The sequence below is a fragment of the Lissotriton helveticus genome, chromosome 4_1 (genome assembly GCF_964261635.1).
Source record: "Lissotriton helveticus chromosome 4_1, aLisHel1.1, whole genome shotgun sequence".
NCBI lineage: Eukaryota > Metazoa > Chordata > Amphibia > Caudata > Salamandridae > Lissotriton > Lissotriton helveticus.
Window position 1 is genome coordinate 427,735,902 of NC_136063.1, and position 26,421 is coordinate 427,762,322.

Here is a 26,421-nt window from a genome sequence, read left to right on the forward strand (position 1 = left end):
TAGGGTAGGCCCAAAACGGCCCATAGGGCAGGGTGCATTGTTTTTAAAACGTTGAGCAGGTACTTTTATGTTTTACATGCCCTGGTAGTGAAGAAATCTCGAATTCGTTTTTCACTATCGCAAGGCCTACCTCTCCCATAGGATAACATTGGATTACCTTATTACATTTAGATTAAAATGGGACTCTCTGACCCACTCTTCAGGACACTCCTGGAACTGTACATACTACAGAAGAAGGACGTCCGGCTGCCCTGCTGCTTGTTTCCTGCACAGCTTGGTGAGAAGGAAAACGTGAGATGCACGCTTCATCCAAGGGTGAAGAGACTCCAAGGGTCAGCTGAATGACCTCCTGTTCTGAGTTACAGGTTACAGGGACACAGCAAGCTCCAAAGGCCTCACTGCAACTGCCAAGCTGATCCTCAGCAACTGAACCTGTTTGGACATGCAACAGGACCTGCTGAGCCCTCCTGGTCTCTGCTGTAGTTAGTTCCTGATCCCCATGTTGTGCCTTCCAGTTATTAAGTCCTTGGTGTGACATAGTTTGAGCCCGTACTGGAAGAAAATTAGAAATCCTGAAGTTTTGGGCTCTTCACAACCGCAAATGGCCTTGTTCGCACCAAGATCTTGCCTTCCGCCAACGCAAACCTCTGGTTCGCACTACAGTGACTAGCAGCGATTATTGGCAATATGAGACCTGCACTTCATGCTGCAGCCCTCAGTCATCACCAACATGAATCTTCAGCCACGACCATCCATGACACCTGACAGGATCTTCTCAGTCCTGCGATGACCATCCGCGATGTCCAGCCTGCTTAGACTTTTTGTGGTTCACCCTGACAAGGACTGTGGCTTTTGCTTGAGTAGGGATTCACCCCTCTAAAACTACAACCCAATTTCTCACAGACAGTATATATAACTGTTCTCTTACATTGAGAACTGTCCTAAACATTTGTCCTAAATAAATGGGAAAAGGCCAGAGTCAAGCCTCTTTTAAAAACGGTAGCTTTGTTCCCTAGGTGCAGACCGTCCTCTGGAAGTCTAGATCTACTTCTAAAAAAAAATAGTTCCAGGTCAGATTCATCGGTTGTTTGAAACACTGGACAGTTTAAATCCTTCCCAATTTTGGAATCATTCTGAGAGGGGGTCTTAAATTTGTCCTGCTCTCAATCCTTGATGATAATTTGCATGGCAGGTGGTGGAAGCTGTGCCTAACTCTTTTAGATTTATCATTGGCATTTCATACTGCTCACCATTTTATTGCATTTTGTAGTACTTTGTGGCCGCTTTACATAATGGCTTGTGGTAGCTTCAGAGTCAAGTCAAATTATTGCAGTTATAATTTAGTCTCCACAGCGTATAACAACAGACATAATTGAGTTAAAAACAGTGGGCCTATTCTTGAAGGCATTTAAGAGTGTGCTATGTAGTACTCCTGTAGTACTCGTTTATGTACTCTAACATGCCTTTGTGAACTGACCACAAAATATCTTAAATGGGAATGCAATGGCAGTACATAGCAAATATTAATATACAATTAGTACAAAAGGACATAGAAATGACTGTACCCTCTTTGTACCTTTACTAATAGGAAGTTAAACATATAGGGTTGAGTCACAAATGCATTTAAAAGTACATAAACGAGTACTCAAGCTGTTTTACTTCCTGTGCTCATAAGCGCTTTGTGAGTCCGCACCAAAATGTACAAAGTTCATACATTCACATAACATTAGATTTAAGTATTAAAAAAAACACGTGCGTTTCTAAATTAATATATTATAAAAGTATCAGTTATTTTACAGTGTTGATCTACTGTTTTTAAAAACAAGAATCTAAAGTAATTCACATTTTAAAATTGTTACTCAATACTTCTGAAAGTAAATTTACGAGTTAACCATTAATTATCATTACTTGCCTGGATTAATTTATTATAATCCGAGGGCCTTCCCAGACAGAATAACAGCCTATCTCCTTCATTAGCATCAAGATGTCCAGTATAAAGTATTTTCATACTGCTGATTAGCATCTACGGTTGGTTTATTGACTCAAGATTGACTTTCATTGAAATATTGACCTACAGCGTAGCCACGTTTAAAATAGCCACTATAAAACATACTTCAGTGACATACAATATTTAAGACTGTAATCAATTATTCTCCAATTCTAATCCCTCAGTTCAGTTCAAAGGAAACTATTTTAATTACTTTCAACAATTTTGTATCTACGTGGCTCCACAATTCAGTCTCTATCTGGGAGCTTCTACTGCTTTTTGCTGATAAAGTTAAACAAATAATCATATGGATTTGCTATAAAATACATTTTTACATTTCAGAATCTAAATAGTTGCCTGTTTCATGAGAGTTTCTACCTAACCTTGTTGGTGTTTACATGGCAATCTAGTATCAAGATACACACAAATAAATAATCGTAGTGACCGTCATTTCCGATTTGTAATTTAGGGCGTGATTTATTTGTTGGTGGGAAGGGAACTTTGTCGTTGGTGTGACATTATTTCCTCCCATCCAACATAGGGCCTTATTACGAAGTGTGCCCGACACCGTTGCGGGAAAGGAACCACTCAGCCATATTTTTCGACTTTGACCCGGGCCCGCGCAATTGGATGTACACGGTTGGCGCTTTAATATTCTAGGCACTCGTTTTTACGTTAAAATTTAAAAATTCATAACTCCGGTTCAGTTTGGTGTCAATTTATTCAAATGTACTGCAAAATTGGTTTGGGATTTTTTTGTGCTGTGTTTTCACTTTATTACTATGAGTGCTGCAAAAATACCTTACATATTGCCTCTAAGTTAAGCTTGACTGATTTTTACCAAGCTACCAGAGGGTTACACTCAGGTTAATTTAATGACTTTAGTGGTTCACCCTGACATAGATTGTGGCTGTTGCTTGAGCAGGGTTGTCACCCCACTCAACCAGCAACCCAATTTCCACCCATCTTTAATATCTGATTTGCAGCCTCTGCTTTGTGGAGCACCACAGGGCTTATCATTGCTTCCAATCTTGGTTAATCTGTTTGTCTAACATACTCTTCAAGTTAATAAGGTATTTCTGTTTTTCGGGAGGAATTAATACAAGAAAATGTATTTCATACATCTCGCTGCAGTGAAATAATTTATGACAGGTTGGAACAGGGGCAACTTGCTAAACATATAAAAAGAGCATTGATTTGCTCTTTTATGTAGCTCAGCAAAGTATTTTGTGAGCTTTGCTCCTTTGTAGATGTAAATAAGATGTTCTTGCTGGTCCTTGGAAATTCTTTGAAAACTCCGATTTTGCATGTGTCAGATGATTTTGGAGTTCTAACTCCTCTGCTCACTATTTGTCCCAGACAAGTTAATTACTCCAGTCGCACTTTTATTTCTTTTTAAAAATGTTTTTTGTAGGGGAGGAAATATATGTCTCACCAATAAAAAAAGGTTTGTGAATCAGAGCAAAGGTCTTACAAGCATAAAAAACACACACAAGATATGTCTCTTAAACTGGTAGACATCGAGGATCGAAGATAAATGCCCTCATATAGAGCTTGGTGGAACGAGTTTAATGTTGCTTCACATGCCAAAAAACTTGTGGTCCCCTACCCCATTCAGAGGTGGGAATTCTGCAGGGACTGTGGTGGCGGAGCCTCAGCTGGTTCTTCCAATGGAAGCCCTTGACTTGGAGGCCTGGCCAACAGACATGGTGGTCCTGTGAAGGGAAATCAATTGCCCTGATATGCAGGGAGAAATCTTCCTGCACACCTGACTATTTAATGTTTGTTTTTAAAAAATAACCTCTTTTGGAAAAACAAACAACTGCTGGATGAAGCCAAAGCAACACGGCACTCACTGTGTATTTTTATGTAGCTATAGTGGAAGTGCCATATCGGTGGCTTCACTCTAGATTGGGCGGGCAGTCCACCACGGGGGCCGAAGGCCATCGCTTCCCAACTCTCTCTGCCTTAGTATGCTCAGACGTGAGTCCCTTGCTCACCTTGCCACTGGATTCAAGCAAGCCGGGCTGAAGACGCATGAAATGCCAGAAACCGGTCTTCGAAAGCTTGTTTCTGGTCCAGGGAAGGCATGGCTTGGCAGTTCGGGCTGGACTGTTCCCATGAGGCACAGGGTCAGACTGATTTGCATATGGCTATGTCTGAACTGGGGTGGCAGAGTGGGCTAAAGAACGGTGATGGATTAAACCCAGATCTGTTGACTGGGTGTGAGTGTTTGATTGGTTCAGATGCTCCGTCCATCACCACCCCCTTTTGTACCACTTCGTTCTTGAATCAGCACAATCTTACTCTTCCATTAGTATAGCTGGAATATACCTCAAATGAACATAAAATGTGATTGTAATACTCACTGATACACTTCTTTCCATCGTCGTCTAACTTGTAGCCCTCGTAGCACTGACAGACATATGACCCGGGTGTGTTCACACATATTTGTTCACAGTCATGGCTCTCCAATGCACAAAGATCTTGAGCTGTAAATAGAAATACAATTTTTAAGCTTGTAGTTAAGGAACACCTGTATTTGTACAGGCAGAGGAGTGAAATTGTGTGCTCGTATACTGGTGTCCTGACAGTCAAACCTATGATTAAGGAGAAACAACTCCGAAACGCGCCAGGCAATGAAACTGGCTACAAATGCGAAACTTTTTTTATCAGTAAATCCAGATGGAACTTACACTGTCGAGTGCGTCTTCATTGCAGGGCAACAGTTATAGAACATACTTTATATAGAGATGATGGATGAACACATACGAATATTTACAAACATTTCCTGTGCACCATATAAAGGTATTTCTATGTATGTATTCATCTATGTATATAGTACATGAGCACCGAACATAGTCCAAGAGTTAATGTGTGAATGTAGGTGTAGTTGTGTGGTAGGAGTTCCACAAATGAAGACCTTTTATCAAGTGAGCAGAGCTATCCATACAAAATAGTCTGAACCCCATAGTTTTCACTTGGTTTTAGGGAACTTTTCACAAAGCCATTTGAGCTGCGCAAATAGAGAGATTTGTCAGTGCTTAGTCATGTTTGCAATTCACGAACTGTGAGTATACACTTGTATATCACCTTACTTCCAGATTTTCTCCCATAATATACAACATGGACTGGCACATCTTATTGGTGTAATATTCTGAAGGAGTAAATCTATTCCTGGTGGCTTTGAGTGAGCGTTCTAGAGAGATATATCTTACAAAATTAGGTAAAACCTACACATGTGTAAGTTTAATGGAACTTCCAAATATTTTTAAGGCATATTACCATAATGGATATGATAAGAGAGTAATTTTAGACAAGGACAGGAGTTAGGGCCTCATGTACAAATGCAAGTTTTGGATTTGCAAATCCAGTGACTCACAAAATCTGCAGTTCGCAAAATCACAGAGTTTGTGGCTGAATAAGGACTTTTCTTTATGTCCAAAAGCAGTTTTATGTTTCTGAAAAGGAATTCCTCTTTCAAAAGGTGTCAGGGAAAGTTGGCAGTGGACCACGGTATACTTTTTGAATGAAGAAAACTGTGGTTTTTTAAATGTAGTCTTGTTATCTTTAAGGAAAACGAGCTGTTTATAAAGTTTTCTTTATATAAACACAAATACAGACATGGTGGTATGCTGACAGTGGCAGGTCACCATCCCTCTGAATGTAGCAAATCACAGGGAGTCGTATATTGTGGCCTGCCTATTAAATAATATTGAATACTAATAACCTACTGTGATTTGGCATTTTGTGAACTGACCTTTTTTGCACATAGGACAGTTCGCAAAATACTATTCGATTCGTAAACGGTCGGTGTACAATGTGTGAGCACTTTTTGCAAAATGAATCATAGTACATGAGGTTCTAAACCTCTATTCTGGGTAGAAATGGAAATAAATAGCCTGAAAACTGGTGAAGGTGCAGGTTAGGAGTTCTTTATTGGGGAAAAAAATTTCCCTGTTTAAGAAGAAATACAAAATAGTTAGAAATTGCTCTTATTCGGAACTTTTTGCATGAGAAATAATTTACTCTGACACACTGCAAACATGGACCAACATGTATTAAATACTGCTTGTGAAATCTGGCTGGTGGCACCGGGGAAAGGGTTTTTTCATACTGCTACCAATGCCAGAAGCGGGGTGTGGTCATTAAATGAAGAATCCTTTAGAAGAATGATACATTCCATGTAATAAGAGGTATCTGGCATGGTTTCTGTGTGCTGTGGCTTTGCTTGTCTAGTTCTAACATATTCCCATTCATAATAACCACACACACACAGGAAACGAAAATAACAATTGTCATATGGGCCCACTTTAATGTCTAGATTATTTGAGACAATCCTCAATACACCTATTATTTTCTTCCTCGTTACATTACTTGCCTGATGACGCATACAACCTCACCGACAGACCCTCCAAGCCCTTGGCTTTGTATACAGAACGCTTTTGTTTGTCTCCTTCCCAGACTTCCTTTCTTGGATCGGGCCCTGTATGTTCTCAACTCATAGCCACTAGGGACAGGGGAAGCCAAGGAGAGACAGGGTAAAAAAGAAGGGAGTAAAGGGAATAGGAAAAATAAGAGGCTTGGAGGATTAACACTGCTCCATCACAATGAAAAAATGAAAGAAAAAATTAAATGACCAACTCAAGGCAAAAGGCAGGAGAATACAACGAAAATTACACAATGAAACACCCCATTAAAACCACACTAAAAATGTAAGCGTATATATTGGAAAGAGAAAAAATTTAAATAAAAAAGAAGAGAATGAAAAAAAAATCAAAATTGACAAATGTATAACGTTCATATCTTTTATATTACAAAGTAAAATAAAATGACACAAAAAGTACGCTATAGCTACAAATTAATCTCCAGATGACAATTACTCTTTGTTCCCACTATATTAGTTGTTTCAGCTAAAGAAAATGTGGAGATCTGGAGCACCAAGGACTTAACGCTGCAAATGCAGAAAAGGCTTTTTTACACCAATGTAAAATTAGTCCTTTTGCATGGAGTAGAAACTTGGAGGGCAACAGTAACCACCACTAACAAAGCTTAGTCCTTCATCAAAACATGCCTTAGGAAAATCCTCCAAATTCCAGTGAAACACCATCAGCAACAACGACCTATGGTAGCAGACTTCCCAACTTACTGCCCATGAACAAATCATAAAAAGACGCTGGGGATGGACACACCCTCCGCAAGCCTTCATCAAACATCACCAGGCAAGCCTTGACCTGGATCCCTCGAGGGAAAAGGAAAGGAGGAAGGCCAAGAACCACCTGGCACCAAGGCCTCAAGGCTGACTGGAGTCAGAGTCAAAGAAAAGCCTAGGACAGAGGTGGCTGAAGAGTCCTGGTTGATGACCTATACCACAGGAGGGGTAGTAGGCATCAGTAAAGTTAGAATATTTGTTGTGGATGATCTAAATTATTATATTTCTTTTGCCCTAAAGCATGATTTCACTGTTTATTTTTAACTCAGTGTAGTACTTGCTGTGCAACATCCATGTTTATATTTTTAATGACTTTTAAGCCACATTCCTTATTATTTTTTGTTGGAAAATAATTTAACTGACTCTTAATTATTTTGGTTACTTTTATTTTAATTTAAAAATTGTGGGGTGTAATACCCCACACACTTTGTTTAATGTCCAACTTTGTTTACTCCAGATTACTTCTGTCCCAAGTAACTTTGATTTCCAACTAAATACGAAATGACGAGCTTATTCATTTTGCAGTCAGAATTCTATTAGCTAACTTCATAATTAAAATTCCCAGCAACCATAACTTTAGTTTTTTAAACATTTATTTTTTGTGTTTGATCTGTTTATTAAGATTTTGTATATGAACATTACAATATCAGGACACAGTAAAACACAGTATAAGCATAATCCAATTAGGAAATAGAGTTGGGCATTGCGATAATACAGTGTGACCAGGACATTGGAGAATGTATCTCAGGGGTATAAAGTTGGCAGACAAAAGCAATTTTACACAGGGATTCAACGGTTAAATTACAATGATACATCCAACTCACTTGTGTAATACACTGAAATCCTGACCGCAACATTGTATGGTAATGACATCAAACGCATTCATCGCATATCAACTTTCAGTAGCCATTACCAACAGGATATAGAAAAAGAAAGCAATGTGCTGCAACTACAAATAGCCCCGTTCCACCCCCGACTATCCTCAATAAGTAAAAAAATGACAATCAACTCAGTATACAGCTTGCAGTATTTAAAATTACAGTGCTGATTGCAGCTTGAAGCGGTGTGTGGGTGCACTTCTGCAGGTGTAAGCAATGGACCAGCAGTCTCATGTATCCCCACATCAGCCTGTAGGCAGGCTTGGAGATCGGTCAGAATAGCATTCGAATAAGAGGAAATAGGGTATTTGCGGAGGCCCAGGTTATCTTCTCTATGTAGGGACACACCTTCTGCACTGGCCCAGATAATGACAGAACGTGGCCAAGCCTCTACCGATGGAGGCTCATGGGACTTCCAGCACCGGGTGATCAGTCGCTTGGTCACTAATAAGCCTAGATCAAAAAAAATGTGTGTTTGCTCTGTGCTTCTTGTCACTGGAGTAAAGACCTACCAGGCAAACCTCCCATGTATGTGTGAGTTGGCTCCCAGTACAGGTGAACAAATGACGTGTCACTTCACTCCAGTAATGATGCAGTGATGGACATGCCCACAGAATGCAGAGAATATCAGTGTCTAGCTGATCACAACAAGGGATGGCTGAGTCTGTTCTATGGAAATAACGGTTGATTTTCTCAGGTGTGAGTTATGCCCTGTGTATGATATAAAGTTGTATCAGTCTGAACCTGGCATTTCAGGGATGTTGGTAGGGCCCGCTAAAAGCATATTCCATTCTTTTGCAGTGCAGGGGCAAGCTAAATCATTCTCCCATCGTTGTCGCAAAAATGTCAGTGGTGTAGCAGCATGCCTGCGAACCAGCGGGTAAGATGACCTGCCATACCCATGACATGAAAATATTGAATTGTGAGGTTCAATTGAGGCTCTTGTGAGATGTCCCCTAAATGGTGTTGCAACCCATGAAGTATAGCTAATAAAGAGTCTCTGGGGTAGTACCTCTCCTTGCATCAGTGTCTCATATGAGAGGAGTATGCCATCACAATATAAATCACCAACTGTGTGGAGGCCTGCTGCATGCCAAGCCATTGGTTCCACTGACGAGGGTCATCCTTTGGCTCCGGGGCGTGCCCAGCATTGGAATTAAAAGGGCATAGGCGTAACCTGTTTAGCAAGATATACGCTGCGGTGAAAACAATGGTACACCACATGTAATAGTACAGGATGAGGCCGGGACGCCTTAGTGCATGGGTGAAACAGATGGAGGGGGCACCCTTACTCCAGGCAGGGGCATCCATTGCCATTTCTGCAAGGTGCATTCCTGCCATCCAGCGAGCCACCCATTGAAGCTAGGATGTTAGCTAATAGTGTTCATATTTAGGCACCACCATCCCTCTCTGACCAGTTGGTGAATACAGTTTTGAGAGGGCCACTCTACATCAAGATTTATCCCACATAAAGTTACAGATAAGTCTTTCAAGAAGTCGGAAAAGGATGAGGGAATATACAGTGGCAAAATTTAATATAATAGAGGAGGCAGGGAAGCACCACCATTTTCAAAAGAGAAATGCACCCGGCCACCGATAACAACAGCATCTCAAAGAGACGTTAGTCCATGTAAGGTTACCATCAAATAGATCTTGGTCTGCATGATCAACCCTGATGCCCAAATAGCAGACCGTGGACGGTTGCCAAGCCACAGGTGTTCCATTAATAGTGAGAGCTGGGTCAGGAAAGGTAGGAACAAATGGAAATAAACAGGATTTTCCCAAATTCAAGTTTAATCCAGACAAGTACGCAAACTTTTCGAGGAGATGGGGTATCCCATTCAGACCAGAGTGGACATCTTGATATACAATATGAGGCCATCTGCATACAGCTATATAGCATGCACCCCATCGCTCATGGATATACCCCAGGTCCCTGCCAATGAGCGCATGGCTAGGGTCAGTGGTTTTATTGCCAGGGAGAAAATTAGGGGAAAGGAGACAGTCCTATCAAGTGCCCCTGCACACCAGCACCTGTTCAGATATAAGATTCTCCATCTTGACCCTCGAGGTCAGCCGTTCATAAAGGATTTGCACTAAACTGAGGTATCGGCTCCAATACACTATTGTGAGAGGACATCGAATAGATAGGCCCATTCAAGAGAGTCGAATACCTTTTCAAGATCTGGTTCCAGGCATCCTGATTGTGACCAGGTGAGGTGGTACCGGCTGGGCCGACCCCATTTTGATCTGTAAGTATAAGAGGAAGCACTAAAGTTGCCAATCTCTCTGCCAATACCTTAGCCAGTATCTTGTAATTTGTATTTATTAACGCCAATGGTCCATAGGAACTCAACATCGTGGGGTCCCTCTCAGGTTTTGGAAGGGAGACAAGTGTGGCTTCATAAAGGGACTCAGGAAAGTGGGAAGACAAAAGTGCCTCATCATACATACGCTGAAGGTGAGGAACCAAGACCTCCGCATAGGCCTTGTTTAATACGGTTGGCAGACCGTCTGGACCTGGTAATTTCTCTGTGGCAAGGGCCTAAATTTCTGCAGGTGTTATAGGGCCATCTAAGACAGTCCGCGGGCCGGAGTCAATTGAGGGAAGGGCAGTGTGGACAGGAAGGATTCGATGTTTGATGCAGACACTGATAGCGTTGACTTGATAAGCGTGGCTCAATTCCACCCGAGTGAAAGTGTTGTCTATCTCTGTCCCCATCAAAGCAATTCCCCCCCAGTCACCTGCCTCCGTCAGACTGTCTATCATCCCTACGAAATTCACCCCGACCTCGTCCCCTGCCTTGTCCGGCGGTGGACTGAAGTTCCGGACAATCTCTCCACCAGTGCCCCTCCTTTTTGCAGTTAGCACATTGATTCTGCCCCAGACGCTCTCTTTTCTCTCCCCTTCCATAACTACTTCCTCCTCGACCAGCTACCATAGGTGGGGCTCCACGTCCCCGACTCTTCGCCACCTGCTGCAGTAACACTCTTGTCTTTAAATCCTTGGCCTTCTTTTCTTGTCTGTCTTTATTCTCATTCTCCCTATGTTCATAATACTGAGCCATACTCAGAATACCAGAGGGGGTGGATGTCGTCCACGTACTCTCTGACGCCTGCAATCGAGCTGATATTTCCGGTAACAGATTTGTTACGAATCTATTAACGAAAAGGCGCAGGCCTCCATCTTGGGAGATATCCTGACCACTGAAATCCATGAAAGTCTCTTCAAAACGAGTGATAAAATCTGAAACCGCCTCATCCTTTTTCTGTCTACATGCAGTCAACTTATCCCAATCTACCTTCTTAGGAGGAATAAGTGAGTGCACATATTTTATTATGCGTCCTGGTAACGCTAAAATCTCAGCCTTCGGCTTCTCCTCTGGCTTTCGCTCCTTGTCCCAATCCTTAAGTTCCTCCCAGGTACCACCCAGCTCTTCTGCATGGTCCGTACCCTTTACCTGTCTCCACACATCCACCGGAACCAACAGTCCAAAAAACAACTCTATATCTGCTAAGGTCATGACCGTCGAGGAAGCTGCTTCTGTTAGCTCTTTATAATAGGCAGTCGGATTTTTTCTCGAGTCGGGCAACTGGGCCTTCAATGCTAATACCTCGCTCCTTTTCCAAGGCGTATATACCCATTGTTCTTGGAAATGAGAATCGACACGAACTCGGGTGACATTATTAGTGACCGGGTCTACCACCTCAGGTACTTCAGGGTGGAAAATAGGGTGTACCTCCCGCATTGGATGTACCCCAGGGAAACGGGTCTCTCCCGCCGACAGCAACTCATTTCTATACTCCAACAAGGACCTCAAACGGCGTAACACATCCTTCATTCCAGTGTTAACCCTATAGGCATTGTTCTTAATGTCATGAAGAATCGCCGGTGCCTCCCCACCATATCCCTGTTCCCACAACGCTATCAATGTCGTCGACATATGCCATAAAGCATGCTGTTTCATCAGGGGTTCATAATCTTTCATCGTGGACCAAATGTCTTCAATTGAATAAATATTATTTCTAGCCCACTGGCAAGCCTGATTAGCCACCACCGTTTTCTCATCCAACCCGACAGCAGAAAGCGTGAGCAACTTCCGTACCTGAGTAAGCATCCCACTTCCCGCACCCCGAGCCGGGGTCACCAACCCACCTTGAGGGGTAGCGCTAGCAGAAACAGTAGGAAGCGCAGGGAGGGCCACCGAGAGGGCAGGTGAGCTCGCCGCCAAGAGGGAGACCAAGGGCGCCGTCAATGAAGAAGTGAGAGAAGACAAAGCTTGTTCAACATCACTCAACAATTTTGGAGCGGAAACGGAGGAGGTGGTGGGGGTGCCAGACAAGGAAGAGGCACTCGTCTGCGGAACAGAAACCCCTGCAGAGGAAACAGAACCCGTCAACACAGGGTACAAAGGTTGCGGGCATATGGGGGAGGGGGGCGAGCGTTCAAAATGTCCTCCATCTCATCTTGTTCCTCCTCTCTTACCACATAGCTTTTGTTGTCCTGTAACCTGAAAAGCCTGTCTGCGTGCTCAATCCGTTGCTCATTCTCTCTCTTAGTGTGTTCTCTCGCCTTCTGCGCCATTGTCTGTGCCGCTCTTTTCTGAGCTACCTTCTCTTCTCTTAGCTGTCGCTCCTTTACTTCCTTCTGCCACATCCTCAGGGAATCGAACATACTCTGGCGACTGCGCCTAGCACACAATCTGTCTTGTAAATAATCTAATTTTGCCACATCGAAAGAACCAGTCAAAGGCCACTGCAAATCCACATTTCCTTTCGTATATCTGTGCCACAAAGTGTTAAACAAAATCGGAGGCAGTCCATGTTTGACATACATCTCGAAATTAGGGGAGCCCTCCACTGGGGCGGATTGGCTCTCGGCCAGTCTAGTGTCTGAGGCGCCACACCAGCACCCAAGACACCGTAGTTTACTAAAACACGGCATCGCCACTCACTCAATCCTACACCAACATGAAACTTTCACTCCTCCTCTTACGAACTCCCGGGTCACACAATCACAACGGAAAACTCACACACACACACGTAGTCGCACTTCCTATTTCGCCAAAACAACCCCAACCAATCACGTGTTACCAAAATGGGACGAGGCCCGTCGACCAAGTCCTGGGGAACCTGGACCCTACCGCAGACCGAACAGTGCACACATCGTTCCGAAATTGGGGAACACATCCGACTCCCGGGCGGCACTACAGATCGCTGCGCACTACACCATATGAGATCCGGGACCCGCGCCCAGCGAACCACACACCCTAGGGGTTCGGGTAAGTCCCAAAATCCATCCGCAGTGAGCCACGCCTCGACAGCAGTACCATCCGGTCGGATGACAAAACAAACGTCCACCCAATCTCCACTAAGTCTGTCAGGGCGCCACTCGCACCAGAGACACACCGGTCTCGTGGAGCATCCCAGCTCCCTCAATCAACAGTCGGACCACTCACCTTCTGTAAGCGGTACCGACCTCTACCGTTCTCCACCACCGGCTGCCAGGACCAACACGGTCAGCTCCAAAGTTCCGCCTTCCGGACTCTGGCGCAGGATCATAACCCGGGACCTCTCCCGATCAGCAGGGTGGGGCAGCGCTGTGAGAACCAAGCTCGGCATCAAAGTGGGTACCCAGACCCGCCGTGCCGACCAGAGGGTCCCCTCCCTTCTGCTACCCACTTACGGGTGAGAAAGATCCTTATCGCGGAGTTCCTGTTCGGGCGCCATCTGATAAGCGTGGCTCAATTCCACCCGAGTGACTTACCACACTCACCTATAGTTACCCAATAATAAGTCAGCCGGACAGTGGAGAACAATAAACAAGGCAATTTTATTAGGCCACAAACTCCCATATGAGAGGGCCCCGTCCGACCTCACCCCTAAGAGTGCGCCGAGAGGACTGACCCATTCTAACACAGCAATACATTATAACAGGATACATTAGAGTAAAACACGCCCAGTCTGGAAAAATACTGGACCCCTGGAAGAGCGAACAATGGCCTCACACAAGAGGCATCTGCACCTGCGATGGCAACATTTTTTATCTCGGCCCTAAGGCCGCGGAGCCAGGCCTCAGCGTCTCCAGCACATGAAAACACCACTGATAATGAATTTACTATAGTTTCGATCACAGTTAGCCGAGAAAGGAAAACTACTGCGTTAGCATTTCTTTCTCTATTCCTACGGGAGGGGTGAGCGAGTGCGACTCGCACGCAGAGAAAAACACTCCAATATGGTGGCACACAAGCTAAGCTAAGAAAACATAATAATGTCACACGCATAGATGAATATTAGATGAAGAATATGAACGTAAATGCATAAATGAATATATCATTGGTTAGACACATCATGCTAACTCATAAGCGTAAACGTAAATGTAAATGTAAATGGGCGGGGCATCGGGAAATGAAACCTATCAGACTAGTAAAGTAAGGTTCAATGGGGGAACATATCAATGTGAATTTCAAGTTGTGTGTATATCAGGGTGCCTCCAACTGACCTCATTGTGACTATTGGATATACTGGTGGCTCCTGCTGGATCAGCCATTCAGAGGACCAGTTGGTCAGCAGTTGCGTGTACTCTAGCTGAGTGGGCCCGTAATTCAGACTTTGTAAGCCCTCTAGCAGAGCAGCATAGTTGTCTCTCACTCTTTCAAGATCAGTTGTACACGACGGATCAACTGCTGTGCAGGTCTCCAGCGCCAGGAGGTACTTTTCTATCTGAGACAGTTCACCCTCTATCTGCTTCAGCATGGCACACCCAGGCCCAGACATCATCCCCTGAGTGTCACCTTCAGTGCATCCCATTCTAACAAATTCGAAGAGGCTGTGTCTGTATTCAGGTCAAAGTATTGTTCTAGAGCAGTACTGAGGGAAGTTTGAAAGAGAGGGTAATCTAGTATAATGGGTTGCAGGAGCCAAGTTGGGATCGGGGAAGGTCCGGTATCTCACATGAGGTGCAAGTATTGTGGGTTATGATCGGAATGGGTGCATTCCAAATAATCTGTGTGTGTAGTAGAGGGTAATACATTAAGCATGCATATCAACTGATGTATCCTGACGTAGTTTGTGTGGGTAGGAGTAGAAGGAATATAAATGTTTACTAACAGGAGAAGGCACCCATCTAGTTTGACCTTGATGAATATGTAACAACCCTCTCACTTTTTAAACATTTATATTAGGAATATAATTGTACATTACGAATATTTTAGCACTGAAGATATACAATATTTTATGTGGTTTAAATTATTAATGTTTTTTGTTTGTTTATCATTGCCTCATCATCTTTCCCCCTCGCTTTGAAGCCTTATATTGGAGCTGAAGATTTGGACTGAAATATAAATATTTTGGGTGAAACTTTTGTTGAGAAAAAGCAGAGTATTTTCCTGCTAAATTCATTTTGTTTTATTGACATATCAACATGCCAAAATACTGAAATTTTGGATGCGGTGAAAACCACATAGTATCCGTTCTGCACATACTTATAAATTTGTTATTGTGTAACTACTCTTCAGGGCCTGATTTTAAAACACCACATCCGGTGCTGTTGGCTGCGCGCTAACTAGCAAGAAACACATATGCATCAGCTCTTAAGTACACAGAGTGAAACATTATACAAATGTGCCCGTGCCCATGTTAAAGTAGTTAACTTGTCTAGGTGTGATTGTCTTTGAGAAAGGAAAATAGATGGTCAGCAGTAGTGGCTCCTGGAGGGAGTGCTGCCGGGCGGTAACACAGGGCCAGGGAGGGGCAGGGTAGGGGGTAGCCAAATGCAATGCACCACGCGCAATGAAATTCGCTTTATCCATTTATTTGTATACTTACCTCCTTTCGGCCATATTCCGGAGTTTACTACCCCCTCCACCGGACTGTGTCACCGCCTGACAGCACTCCCTTCAGGAGCCGCTACTGATGGTCAGACAGAGGATCATTGAATGGTTGATGGAGAAGTCATGGTTAGTACATTGTTACTTTTTACTACACTGGAAGGATTTGATCAGTTTGAAGTTTTGACTTACACATCCATACCACAGAGTGTGCCTTAGAACTCTATAATCTACTATTTCCTTTTTAATTAGGATTCTGACTCTGTCAACTGTTGTAAATACAATTCAATATAGTCTTTTCTTCACGTCTTACTAGCTCATACTTCCAGAATGTTATGATAGCTCCTATGTTCTAACTTCACTTAGCTGACATTCCAGACTCGGCAGTTGGAGTCTGGTCAGCTGGTGAGATGTACGTTTTGTCTCTGTGCTACGAATAAACTTACCAGATATTCCCACGAGATTGCTGTGCTGTGCTCCTTTCAATTTACAACATTTTGGATTAAACGCGTAAATGCTTTAATACCAAGGTAAGGGGATGTCCTAATGCAGCCAGTAACAGATTTTAGCAAGCAAAGGGGGATCAGAACATGTGTGATAAATTCACAGCAATGTTATTGCAGTTTGGATATTTTCCAGGGAATTACAAGGGAATAAGAAGTATAACTTGGAATTTGGCTCCGGAAATTACCCGTAGTTCGGCCAGGCAATCAGAGCAATCAGAATTATGGTTCCAGATTTGGAACAGTGGAATTGAAAGGAATGATGGGATAAAAGGCTGGATTGTTCGATTGGGATCCTTTATTTTTTAACATTTTGGATTTGTCAAAATCTGCGGATCAGATTTGTGAATCCTATACAAATTAAAATGGCCAAGATATACAAAAGTGTTCAACTTTTAGAACCCATTCAGCAACTTTTTCAAATGCTTAGATCTCAAATACCACTAAAACGATCTACACCAAACCAATGAAAGCATACTTTCTGAGTATAGTTGTGTTTTCATGCTAGGTTGAGTGTAAATTCGTTCAGCATTTTTAGATATAGGCTCAAACAAGCTTTCCTATGGGACATAAAATGGGAAAACACATCTTTTTCACCCCCATTTTGACTTTATTTTTCCTACACAGATCTGTACGAAAATTGCCATGCTGCTACTTAGATCACTACGCCAAGCTAGTGTACATTTTTTGCAGAATTGCCCATGTGGTCAAACATTGTAGAGAATGAAAAATGCCTTTTCAATTGAAAGTGCGACTGAGCGAGTCCCTGCTTAGAAAGTCCTCAATCTAACCGCCCCACATTGAAGAAACTGCCAAATTTTCTCCAATCTTAGATACGTTGTCAAATGCCAATGTTCGAGTGCCTCTAATCAGAGGTAAGCGCCTAATTTACTTATATTTTCCCTGTCTCAAGATTGTGTCAATTCATACAATACAATATTTAAACTGCTTTAATCCAAGGGTGGTCTTAAACCATAGAAAAATCCTTTGTAATCCAGGGTGACAGTTCCTGGCGTAAGATACTATTAACACTTGCTCCAGCAAGTAAATCTGATCGTGTGGGCCCTGTTCACAAAACCATTAGTACTGCATTACCAGGCCTCATTTGATTGTACTATTTGTCTCAAACACATGCAACATCCACTGTCCTTCTCGTTAGGTTTGCCCTATGTGCTTGCATATAAGCTTTCACAGAGCACAAATGGCTCCCACCGAGCAGTAACAAATTCTGAAGCACAGGTGGGGACAAACACACCAATATCCAGCAGACTAACATGCATACATCCAACATACACGCACACACATGCACGTACACACACCACACACACACGCTCACATACCACACACTAGAAGGTGTTAATGCAATAAACAAAGCCCCATGATCTTCACCTTTGCACATTAAAGCATACACACATAGCTCAGTGAGTAATAAATATACACATAACCACAAATAAGATCTGAAAAGAATATTTTTACTACATTGTGACAGATGTCAGTCTGCAATGTTTAACCCACAACCATATGGAAAGTCCTCAGATTGGGCAGAGGACTGCGAGGCCCTACCAGTGGTAGAATGTGTACTTTACTAATGCAGATGAGATAACAACCACAACATAACATATGAGTAGGTGTATCTTACACTTAGATGTCAATTACTCAAAATCCTGTAAATTTCGTCCTAACCCATTCTAGGACACATCTTACTCATGAATCTTCATGAGTAATACTTGGTTAGTCTCAAAATATATTTTTTATTTCGTAGAGTACAAAGCTTTTCTCCATGAGTAAGAATGGCTTACTCCTAGACATACATGGGAAAATAACACCTTAGACCTCTAGTTAAACATACCTACTTTCAAGAAATGCTTTGTGAATCTGCCCTTGAAATTCAGAGTAATTCACACTTCAGAAACTAGTAATACATTACTAGTCATAGAAAAAAGCCTTTTGAATTGGGCTTAGGTTTTGAAAATGGGGGCGTGGCTTACGCGCCGGCGAGTGATGGCGCTGCCTGTGTGAGCTCCGTGTCAACGCGGGACTCCCGGCTCTTTTTCTGGCATTATCCCCGCATACGGAGACCGGCAAAAGGCATCCCTGCACGGCGGAACATGGTCCCCGTGTGCTGCGAGATGCGGCGGCTTCTATAATTGCCGTTTTCATTTCTTTTTTCAGCTGCATCATCTCTACCTATTGCGGGACGCGAGCGGCCGCCATTTTGTGCCGCCGCGATCGCGTCCCGTTTTCCTGGCATTTTTACCGCCTCACCAGCCCGTTCATCCTCCGGCTGCAACAAATGCTCATATTTCCACAAGGTATGTGCTAAGGGATGCGCATCTTGCTTCTACTATGTTTCAATGACTTTTGGCGCCAAAAGCTCTCTTCATAACCCCTACTTATTCTTCTACCACATAGAGGCGGCCATTTTGTGGTGCTCCCTACGCAATGCCTATTACCTTCCTTTCCTCTGCTGACAATCCTCCGTGGACCACCAACTGACCCCTGTGGGTCCCATATATTATAGACGCTTTGCTGTTTCTCTCATACTATATTCCTGGATGGTTTTTTTCACTGTGTATTGAACTGCTTTTTGTCACATTTCGACGCATCTCATGTGGATTTGAGGTATTGCTTCTCCACTTCTCCGTATTACCTCTTCTGTGCCCTATTCCTTCCAGTACCTCCTATATCTCTATATATAGGGTCTCAACATTTTAACTATTGCGGTGTGACCTCCATTCTTGCGATTCTCCTAGTTTGCCCCTCTGTTGGCATCATGTCTCAGAACGCAGGCCATGCGAGATCGTCTGTCACCGGTACCACGCCGAAACGCCTAAAGAATGACCCTCCATCTCCAATTCGCTCTTCCCAGAACCCTGTGCTGGATTCCATTTTGGAAGAGGTTCGTGGCCTACAACTTTTCATGGTGGCAACTAATGAGAAGCTCAAGCAGATAGAAGACAGATGGGTCGTCATGGAAAATAAAGTCCTGCAACTAGAACAACGCATCAGTGACGTCCAGGATGTCTCTACAAAAATTCCTATTCTTGAAAAGGAGATACAGCAGTTGAAACTTCACACAGAGGACCTTGAAAATCGCAACAGACGGAATAACCTCCGTATTTATGGTGTTCCGGAGTCCCTTGGGGATGGCGATATGGTGTCCTTCATCCGTAAATTCCTCTACGAACTTTTGGAACTCCAACCGGAATCTACCCCTCTAAATATACAGCGTGCTCATCGTTTGGGACGTCCAACGGCTAACCCGGCCAAACCCAGAGGTATTATCCTACTTTTTCTGGAATTCACTGAATTAATGACTGTGCTTAGAGCTGCAAGAGCAAAACGACGCCTCATTTGGTCGGGCCATAACATCTTCATAGCCCAGGATTTATCGAATGCTACGAATGCACGTCGCAAGGACTTCCTCAGTCTGCGTCCACGTATGAGGGAATTAAGCATTCAATATGGAATCCTACATCCTTGTCTCTGCAAAATAACCCACAATGGTCGTTCTCGTACCTTTGATGATCCACAGAAGCTTCGAGAGTATCTACTAACTGTCTCCACTTCCACGATGGACACCAATGACTGAAGATAGCTCTTTTCTATTTTCTGCATTCACTTTTCTTCTGTCTTGACGACTGTTGTGGCCTTGTCCCGGTCTCTCTCTTGTCAATATTTGCTTTTTCTCTTCTTCTTGTTGATTATATCCTATCTATATTCCCGCGTTTTCCTCGCTCTGCAGGGTAGGCGCCCGCATTGGCGTCTCCATGCTCCTACTATCTTGGTATTCTCTTTTTTCTCAGATCTGGCCTCTGTGCATTGATCTGTTTCTCATCTATTTCCTTCTTTGTCTTTCCTTTTTTTTTCCTCTTTTTTTCACAGGCCATTCATGTGTATCTCTTGCTCATTTATGTTCCGTTCTCTTCTTTGTGTCACTTATTTCCCCTCTTCTTGCTAACTCCAATACTCCTCATTGTTCCTCCTCGCTTTCTCTAATGACTGTGATGTATCCTCGTCTATTGTTTCTTTATTTTTACCCGATTTTTATTGCCTTTGTTTATATTTCATATTTGACTCTCATTTCTAACTTGTTTGTCTCCATTGTATCTCCCTGTAGTTCCTTACCTGCAGTGTATTGGACCCAATTGTTATCCTCCTCCCTTGCCTTCCATCATGTGTAACTTTGTAACGTGGAATGTTCGTGGTCTTGGCAACCCTGTTAAACGTCAAAAGGTATTGTCCCATTTATCCAAGTTAAATGCTCAGATTGCTTTTCTCCAAGAAACTCACTGTACAGATGTTGAATCGTTGAAACTTAAGAGGGCTTGGGTGGGTCAGATTGTATTTTCTCCTGCTGTTGATAAAAAAGGTGGTGTTGCTATATTGTTTCGGAAAGGTTTGGATGTTCAAATTCTATCTTCTCAATCGGATGATGAAGGTCGTTGGGTTATGTGCTTTTTTACCCCAAGACACGTCAGTCTCAAATAATTGGGACGCTTTTAAAGCTGCTTTACGAGGTTTCACAATTTCTTATGTTTCTCGGAAAAAGAAACTCAATCGTGATAAATACACCACCCAACTTTCCAACATTAAGACCCTTGAACACTCTTACTTCTCGTCCAAGAATCCTGACGCTCTCCGCCAACTTATTAAAGCCAAATCTGAACTCAATCAAATTGCCACAGTTGAAGCTTGTAACACCCTCTTGAAGATTAAATCTAAATTTCATGGGGGCCAGAATAAAGCGGGGAAACTGTTAGCAAATTATCTCAAAATTAAATCTGAGCGTAAATCCATTGGCTCTATTCTCAATGAGGCAACCAATACGAAGGTTTCCTCTGATGAGGATATTGCACAAGTTTTTCATAACTATTTACAAACTCCTGTATACTGATGATACGCTCCCTGATGATGATAATCTCTCTCGTTTCTTCAAAGACCTTCCTCCTCCCCCATCTCTCCCTAATGAATTCCATCAATTAGAGTCTGAAATTACCCCTCAGGAAATCCTCAAGGCAATTACCTCCCTCAAGAAAGCGAAAGCCCCTGGTCCAGATGGTCTCCCAATTGAATTTTACGCCAACATGCACTCTATTTTTGTCCCCCATCTTTTACAACTTTTTAACTCCTTTATTGCAAATGCTAAAGCTTCTGGTTCATTTTTGGACGCCCTAATTATCATAATCCCCAAACCTGACAAAGATCATTCCCTGTGTAAAAACTATCGTCCCATCTCCCTTATTAATTACGATTGTAAAATGTTTGCCAAAATTTTAGCGGCCCGCCTCGAATCCCTTATTCCTCTATTAATTACAACCGATCAAGTTGGCTTTGTAAAAGGCAGACTTGCGGCTGATAATGCTCGTGTTTTTGCCAATATTATCTCCCGCAGTAAACACTTCAAAGCCCCCCTAGCTGCTCTATCCCTAGACGCTGAGAAAGCGTTTGATCGCATTAATTGGAAATTCATGTTTAAAGCATTACAATGGTTTGGGTTTGGTCCCCACTTCATTTCCTTAGTTAAATTACTTTATTCTGCTCCCCGTGCTAGTGTTTTTGTTAATAACCAATTCTCAAATTTTTTTCCCTTATCCAGAGGAACAAGACAAGGCTGTCCTCTTTCCCCTTTACTTTTTATTCTTTGTCTTGAGCCCTTCCTCATCAAAATCCGTTCTAACCCCCTAATTCAGGGGTTCAAACAGTCATCGATTGAGACAAAAATTTCAGCATATGCCGATGATGTCCTGGTCTACATGGCTAACCCTGTCTCCTCCCTTCCTCCTTTTTTAGAAGAAGTCCGCTTATACTCCTCTGTTTCTGGTTATAAACTTAATCTCTCTAAAACGGAGGTCCTACCCCTTAACTCATCTTGTTACCAATATATGTTTGCATCAACTGATTTTGCATGGTGTCCCTCCAAGATCAAATACTTGGGTATCTGGTTTTCCTCTACCCTATGTGACACACTCAGACTGACCTTTACCTCCCTTACTCAAAAGATTCAATCACTCCTACAATTATGGTCTCCCCTTTTCCTTTCATGGTGGGGTCGTTTAGACACCATCAAAATGATGATTTCTCCACATATTTTATACACTGTTTCCATGCTACCTGTGAAAATCCCTAAATTATTTTTCAATCGGCTGAATTCCATTTGCTCCAAGTTTCTGTGGAATAATAAAAGACCTCGTATTGCCTTACATAAACTTATACGCCCAAAATCTGAAGGTGGGGTCCGCTTTCCTGATTTTCAATCGTACCATTCTGCCTTTTTAATAAAACAAGCCTTCTCATTGGCGTTTGATTTCAATGATACCCCTTTACCCAGATGGATTGCTATTGAGAGGTCCTTGTTAAAGGATTTTTCTTTCCAGCAAACCCTTTTTATGTCCAATTCTTCCTTCTTGACTACACACCCTGTACTGAAATACTCACATACTCTGTTGCATAATATATTCTCGAAAGACTCGTCCCCACTACAAACTTTTCTTTCCTCTAGCGTATGGTATAACAAATATCTTAAGTACAAGGGTAAATCTTTCTATTTCAAGTATTGGAAAGAAAAGGATATTATGTTTGTGTACCAATTTTTTTCTGATTCATCCATTATTTCATTTGATGTAATGCAAACTATGTTTGATTTACCTGTACATTTTCGCAAAGAATTTGACATTATTACTTCTGCCATTCTATCTCACCTATCTACCCTTCCTACTTTTGATCTCCTTCCTTCCCTTACTCCTTCCACTCCATTATATACTATCTTTACTCAACAAATACCCAAAGCTGCTCTAATTTATAAATTGTTATTAGACAATGTTGGCCTTAGGCCTAAAACTGTTACTGAAACTGTTTGGGAAACTGATTTATCTTTCTCGTTATCTGTTGATGTTTGGGATCACTTATGGGCTAAACTGTTTAAGACTTCGCTTTCAGCCCGTATTACTCAGTCACTTTTTTTTCTTTACCATAGAGCTCTAATTACCCCAGTAAGCATAACAAAATTCTCCCCTTCCTCCTCACCCCTTTGTTGGTCCTGTTCATCTCTCCCTGGCACACTCACTCACCTCTTATTTGAATGCCCATCAGTTTTCACTTTTTGGAACGCAGTTTGGAAATATTGCATGCGTATTTTTCATTTATCTGAACCTTTTTCATCGTTGCATATTTTTTTAGGTTCCCTATCTGAAGTTTTGGACTTACATTCGTATAACGCTAAATTGTTTGATCTTCTCATTGCAACTGCTTTCAAAGTAATTTTGTCTTGCTGGAAGGATAACTCTAAATTGTCTGTGCATACCTGGTGGAATTTTGTATGCGATGAGCACAGAATTGCAATTGCTTCTTCTACTTCTGTCACCTTAAAAATCAAATCTGATCTTACCTGGCTACCTTTCTCTACCTTCTTATCCTCTTCTCCCCCTCCCTAACCTTTCCCCCTTTTCTTTCTCTCTTCTTCTTTTTCTCTTTTCTTTTCTTCTCTTTCTTTCTCTCTACTATTGTCTTCCATTTCATATTTTATCTGAACCTTTTTTTTTCTTTTTTTCATCTCCACTTATCTTTCATGATTGTCTCATATTGGTTCTGATCTATGTCATGCTGTTATATTCTGTTGTATTATTTTTTTTTTACGCAAAATAAAAACTTATTAAACTGAAAAAAAAAAAAAAGGTTTTGAAAATGTACACTATCCATGTATTTGTGTTCATTGTTCGATGCACATACAAATACAACTCAATCTGATTGTGAGGTATGGTCTGCTCTAGATATTTCCTCCGTGAACACCACGACTTTACCTTTGCCAACCTCCCTACACATCCTGGAAAAAATGCCCCTGGCAGCCACAAAGCCTGCACGCTTCCCCAATATACAGTTCTTCAGTGAGTGGTGCTCCTATCACCAGCCAGCAGCAACTGCCAGTCCTGCTGAGTTCTGAGGGACACACCATGACAACAGAATGGCCATACCACGAGATTCCATTTACTATCACTAATCTAATAAATAAGCAGAGACAGATCATTATGCTTGCCTTTCAAAAACAATAGTATTAGAAAGTCAATTAAGCAACATATCTGCAGTGCCTGGGCCTTGGTGAAAATGAAGTAAACTTTAAGCATAGGACTTTTTTTTAAATGACAAATGTGTTTCACAGCCATACCTGTGTGCGACAACAGCTGTTAGCCACTTTACATGTGTGCCCCCTCCACCTGCCCCCTTAGAGCTTGAATGTTTCACTGTTTTACAGTAGGTAAGAGATGAGGTGAGAAGCTTACTGCTGCAAGTCTTCTGGTCCGGGTTGAGAAGGTATCCTGCTTGGCATTTACACAAGTAGGAGCCAGGGGTGTTGATGCAAAACTGAGAGCATCCGTGAGCCAATGTGGCACAGAGATGGGTAACTGAAAAGGAAAATACAAATGGTTAGATGAGCAAATAAATAACAAGAAGTACATGTTTTACAAAAAGCAGTGTTATCATCATGTTTTCACATAACAGTGCCTGGATCAACCTTGACTACGAACATAGAACCCCACCCTGGTCATGGACTTCTGAAAATGGTCTTCGTGATCTGTCTGTGCAACTTGCATACATTCCTGCCGCTTCTTGACTCACTTACTATGGTGTATATGGATAATATATAACTTTGAGGCTCTAAATGGTGGCTGGGAGATTATTGCATGCAATGCATGTGGCATGCAATGCATCTGACTGATAAAAAGTAGAAGACGTGATAATTAATCACAATAAGTCAGGAAAAGGGGAGAGAGGTCTCAAGCTAGAGACTACCTAACAAGAAGCCCTGGGAGAGGCCAATGAAATAATTGCTTCAGGTGATGCTCCTATAACAAGCGCTTTGTTGTTCAGTCTTTCAACCCTAAATGGTATTAAACGGAAAAACTACGTAAAATACAACAAATTACTATTTGACAAGCTGGTGATGAAATATTGCAGTATATATCCTGCACTAACTCCTTCCATTGTAGGCGCAAAAGCATTGGAATAAACCATGAACAAGTCAAACATCGGGTAGTTTCCATCAGTTGTCAGCATTGACCTAAACCTATTGCTGTGTAGAAATCTGAGTGCATATAATTAGCACAGCTTATAAAATCAAACCTACCTAACACAACATTTCATAGTCTAAGACCTTGCTTAGCCTAGCTTAACTGACCCTATGTTTGTGCAAAATGTGTGCCAGTGGTTGCTAGTATTGAGCACCCAGAGAAAAAGAGATAAAGGAAGACAAGGGAGAAAGAAGAAGGAAGACAATCATAGAAAAACAGTGACAAACAGAGAAAGAAGGGATGAAAAATAATCTGAGCAGGGAATAGTGAATTCAAGACTAAGCAGCATTGGTATGCAGCAACTCCAGCATTTGGCAGTGACAGTGATTGGCCCCTAAGGAAAACTTGGGGCCCCTGACCATATTGTTTTCAAATTACATGGTCTGATTTGGCAAAATATCTGTGAGTGGGTCTTACTCCTGCAAATTCAGGACTAATGAATATTTAAGTTTGAAAGAGCGCTACATCTAATCAAAGGAAGTAAACTGGGCCTACAGAGGGATGAAGTGAGACTTGAGACAGTGCATCTTATTAGAGCAAATGGGACTCACATTGTCTGATTTCACTCTCACAGTATCCTCTCTTCTACCCTTTATGAGATAAATACCCGGGTGAGCAACACCCTAGCTATTCGGCAGGTGCTCCTTTATCTAAGTCCTCTGCACCCTCCTGTCACTCAGGGAGTCTGGGCATGCATTCTCTTACATCGCTCCTAAGTGTGGAACAGACTCACTCTCCACATCAGAGCCTTCTCCTACCTTTTTGAATTCCACAAGAAGCTGAAGACCTGGCTTTTCATTAACCAACCTACCACAGGCAGGGCTAGCCATGCAAACCTGCTCAGCGCCAGGATCCTTCCGGGTAATAGTGCGCTTTCCAAATACACATGGCATAACACGATGACTAACAGATGCCAGAATCGCCTCTATAGTCAGTGATATTATCCC

The 26,421-nt window shown here is 42.4% G+C and overlaps 1 protein-coding gene across 2 annotated transcripts in view; it reads right to left on the bottom strand.

Annotated features, from left to right (window-relative positions):
• MATN2 (matrilin 2) overlaps positions 1–26,421 on the bottom strand; it is a 669,488-nt gene that overhangs the window by 264,935 nt on the left and 378,132 nt on the right. For both annotated transcript variants that reach the window (XM_078686985.1, XM_078686983.1), the window contains exons 4-5: positions 24,686–24,808; positions 4,357–4,479 (exon numbers count right to left, since the gene is read on the bottom strand). In XM_078686985.1, the coding sequence (XP_078543111.1) occupies positions 4,357–4,479; positions 24,686–24,808 (246 nt within the window). The remainder of the gene's footprint in view (positions 1–4,356; positions 4,480–24,685; positions 24,809–26,421) is intronic.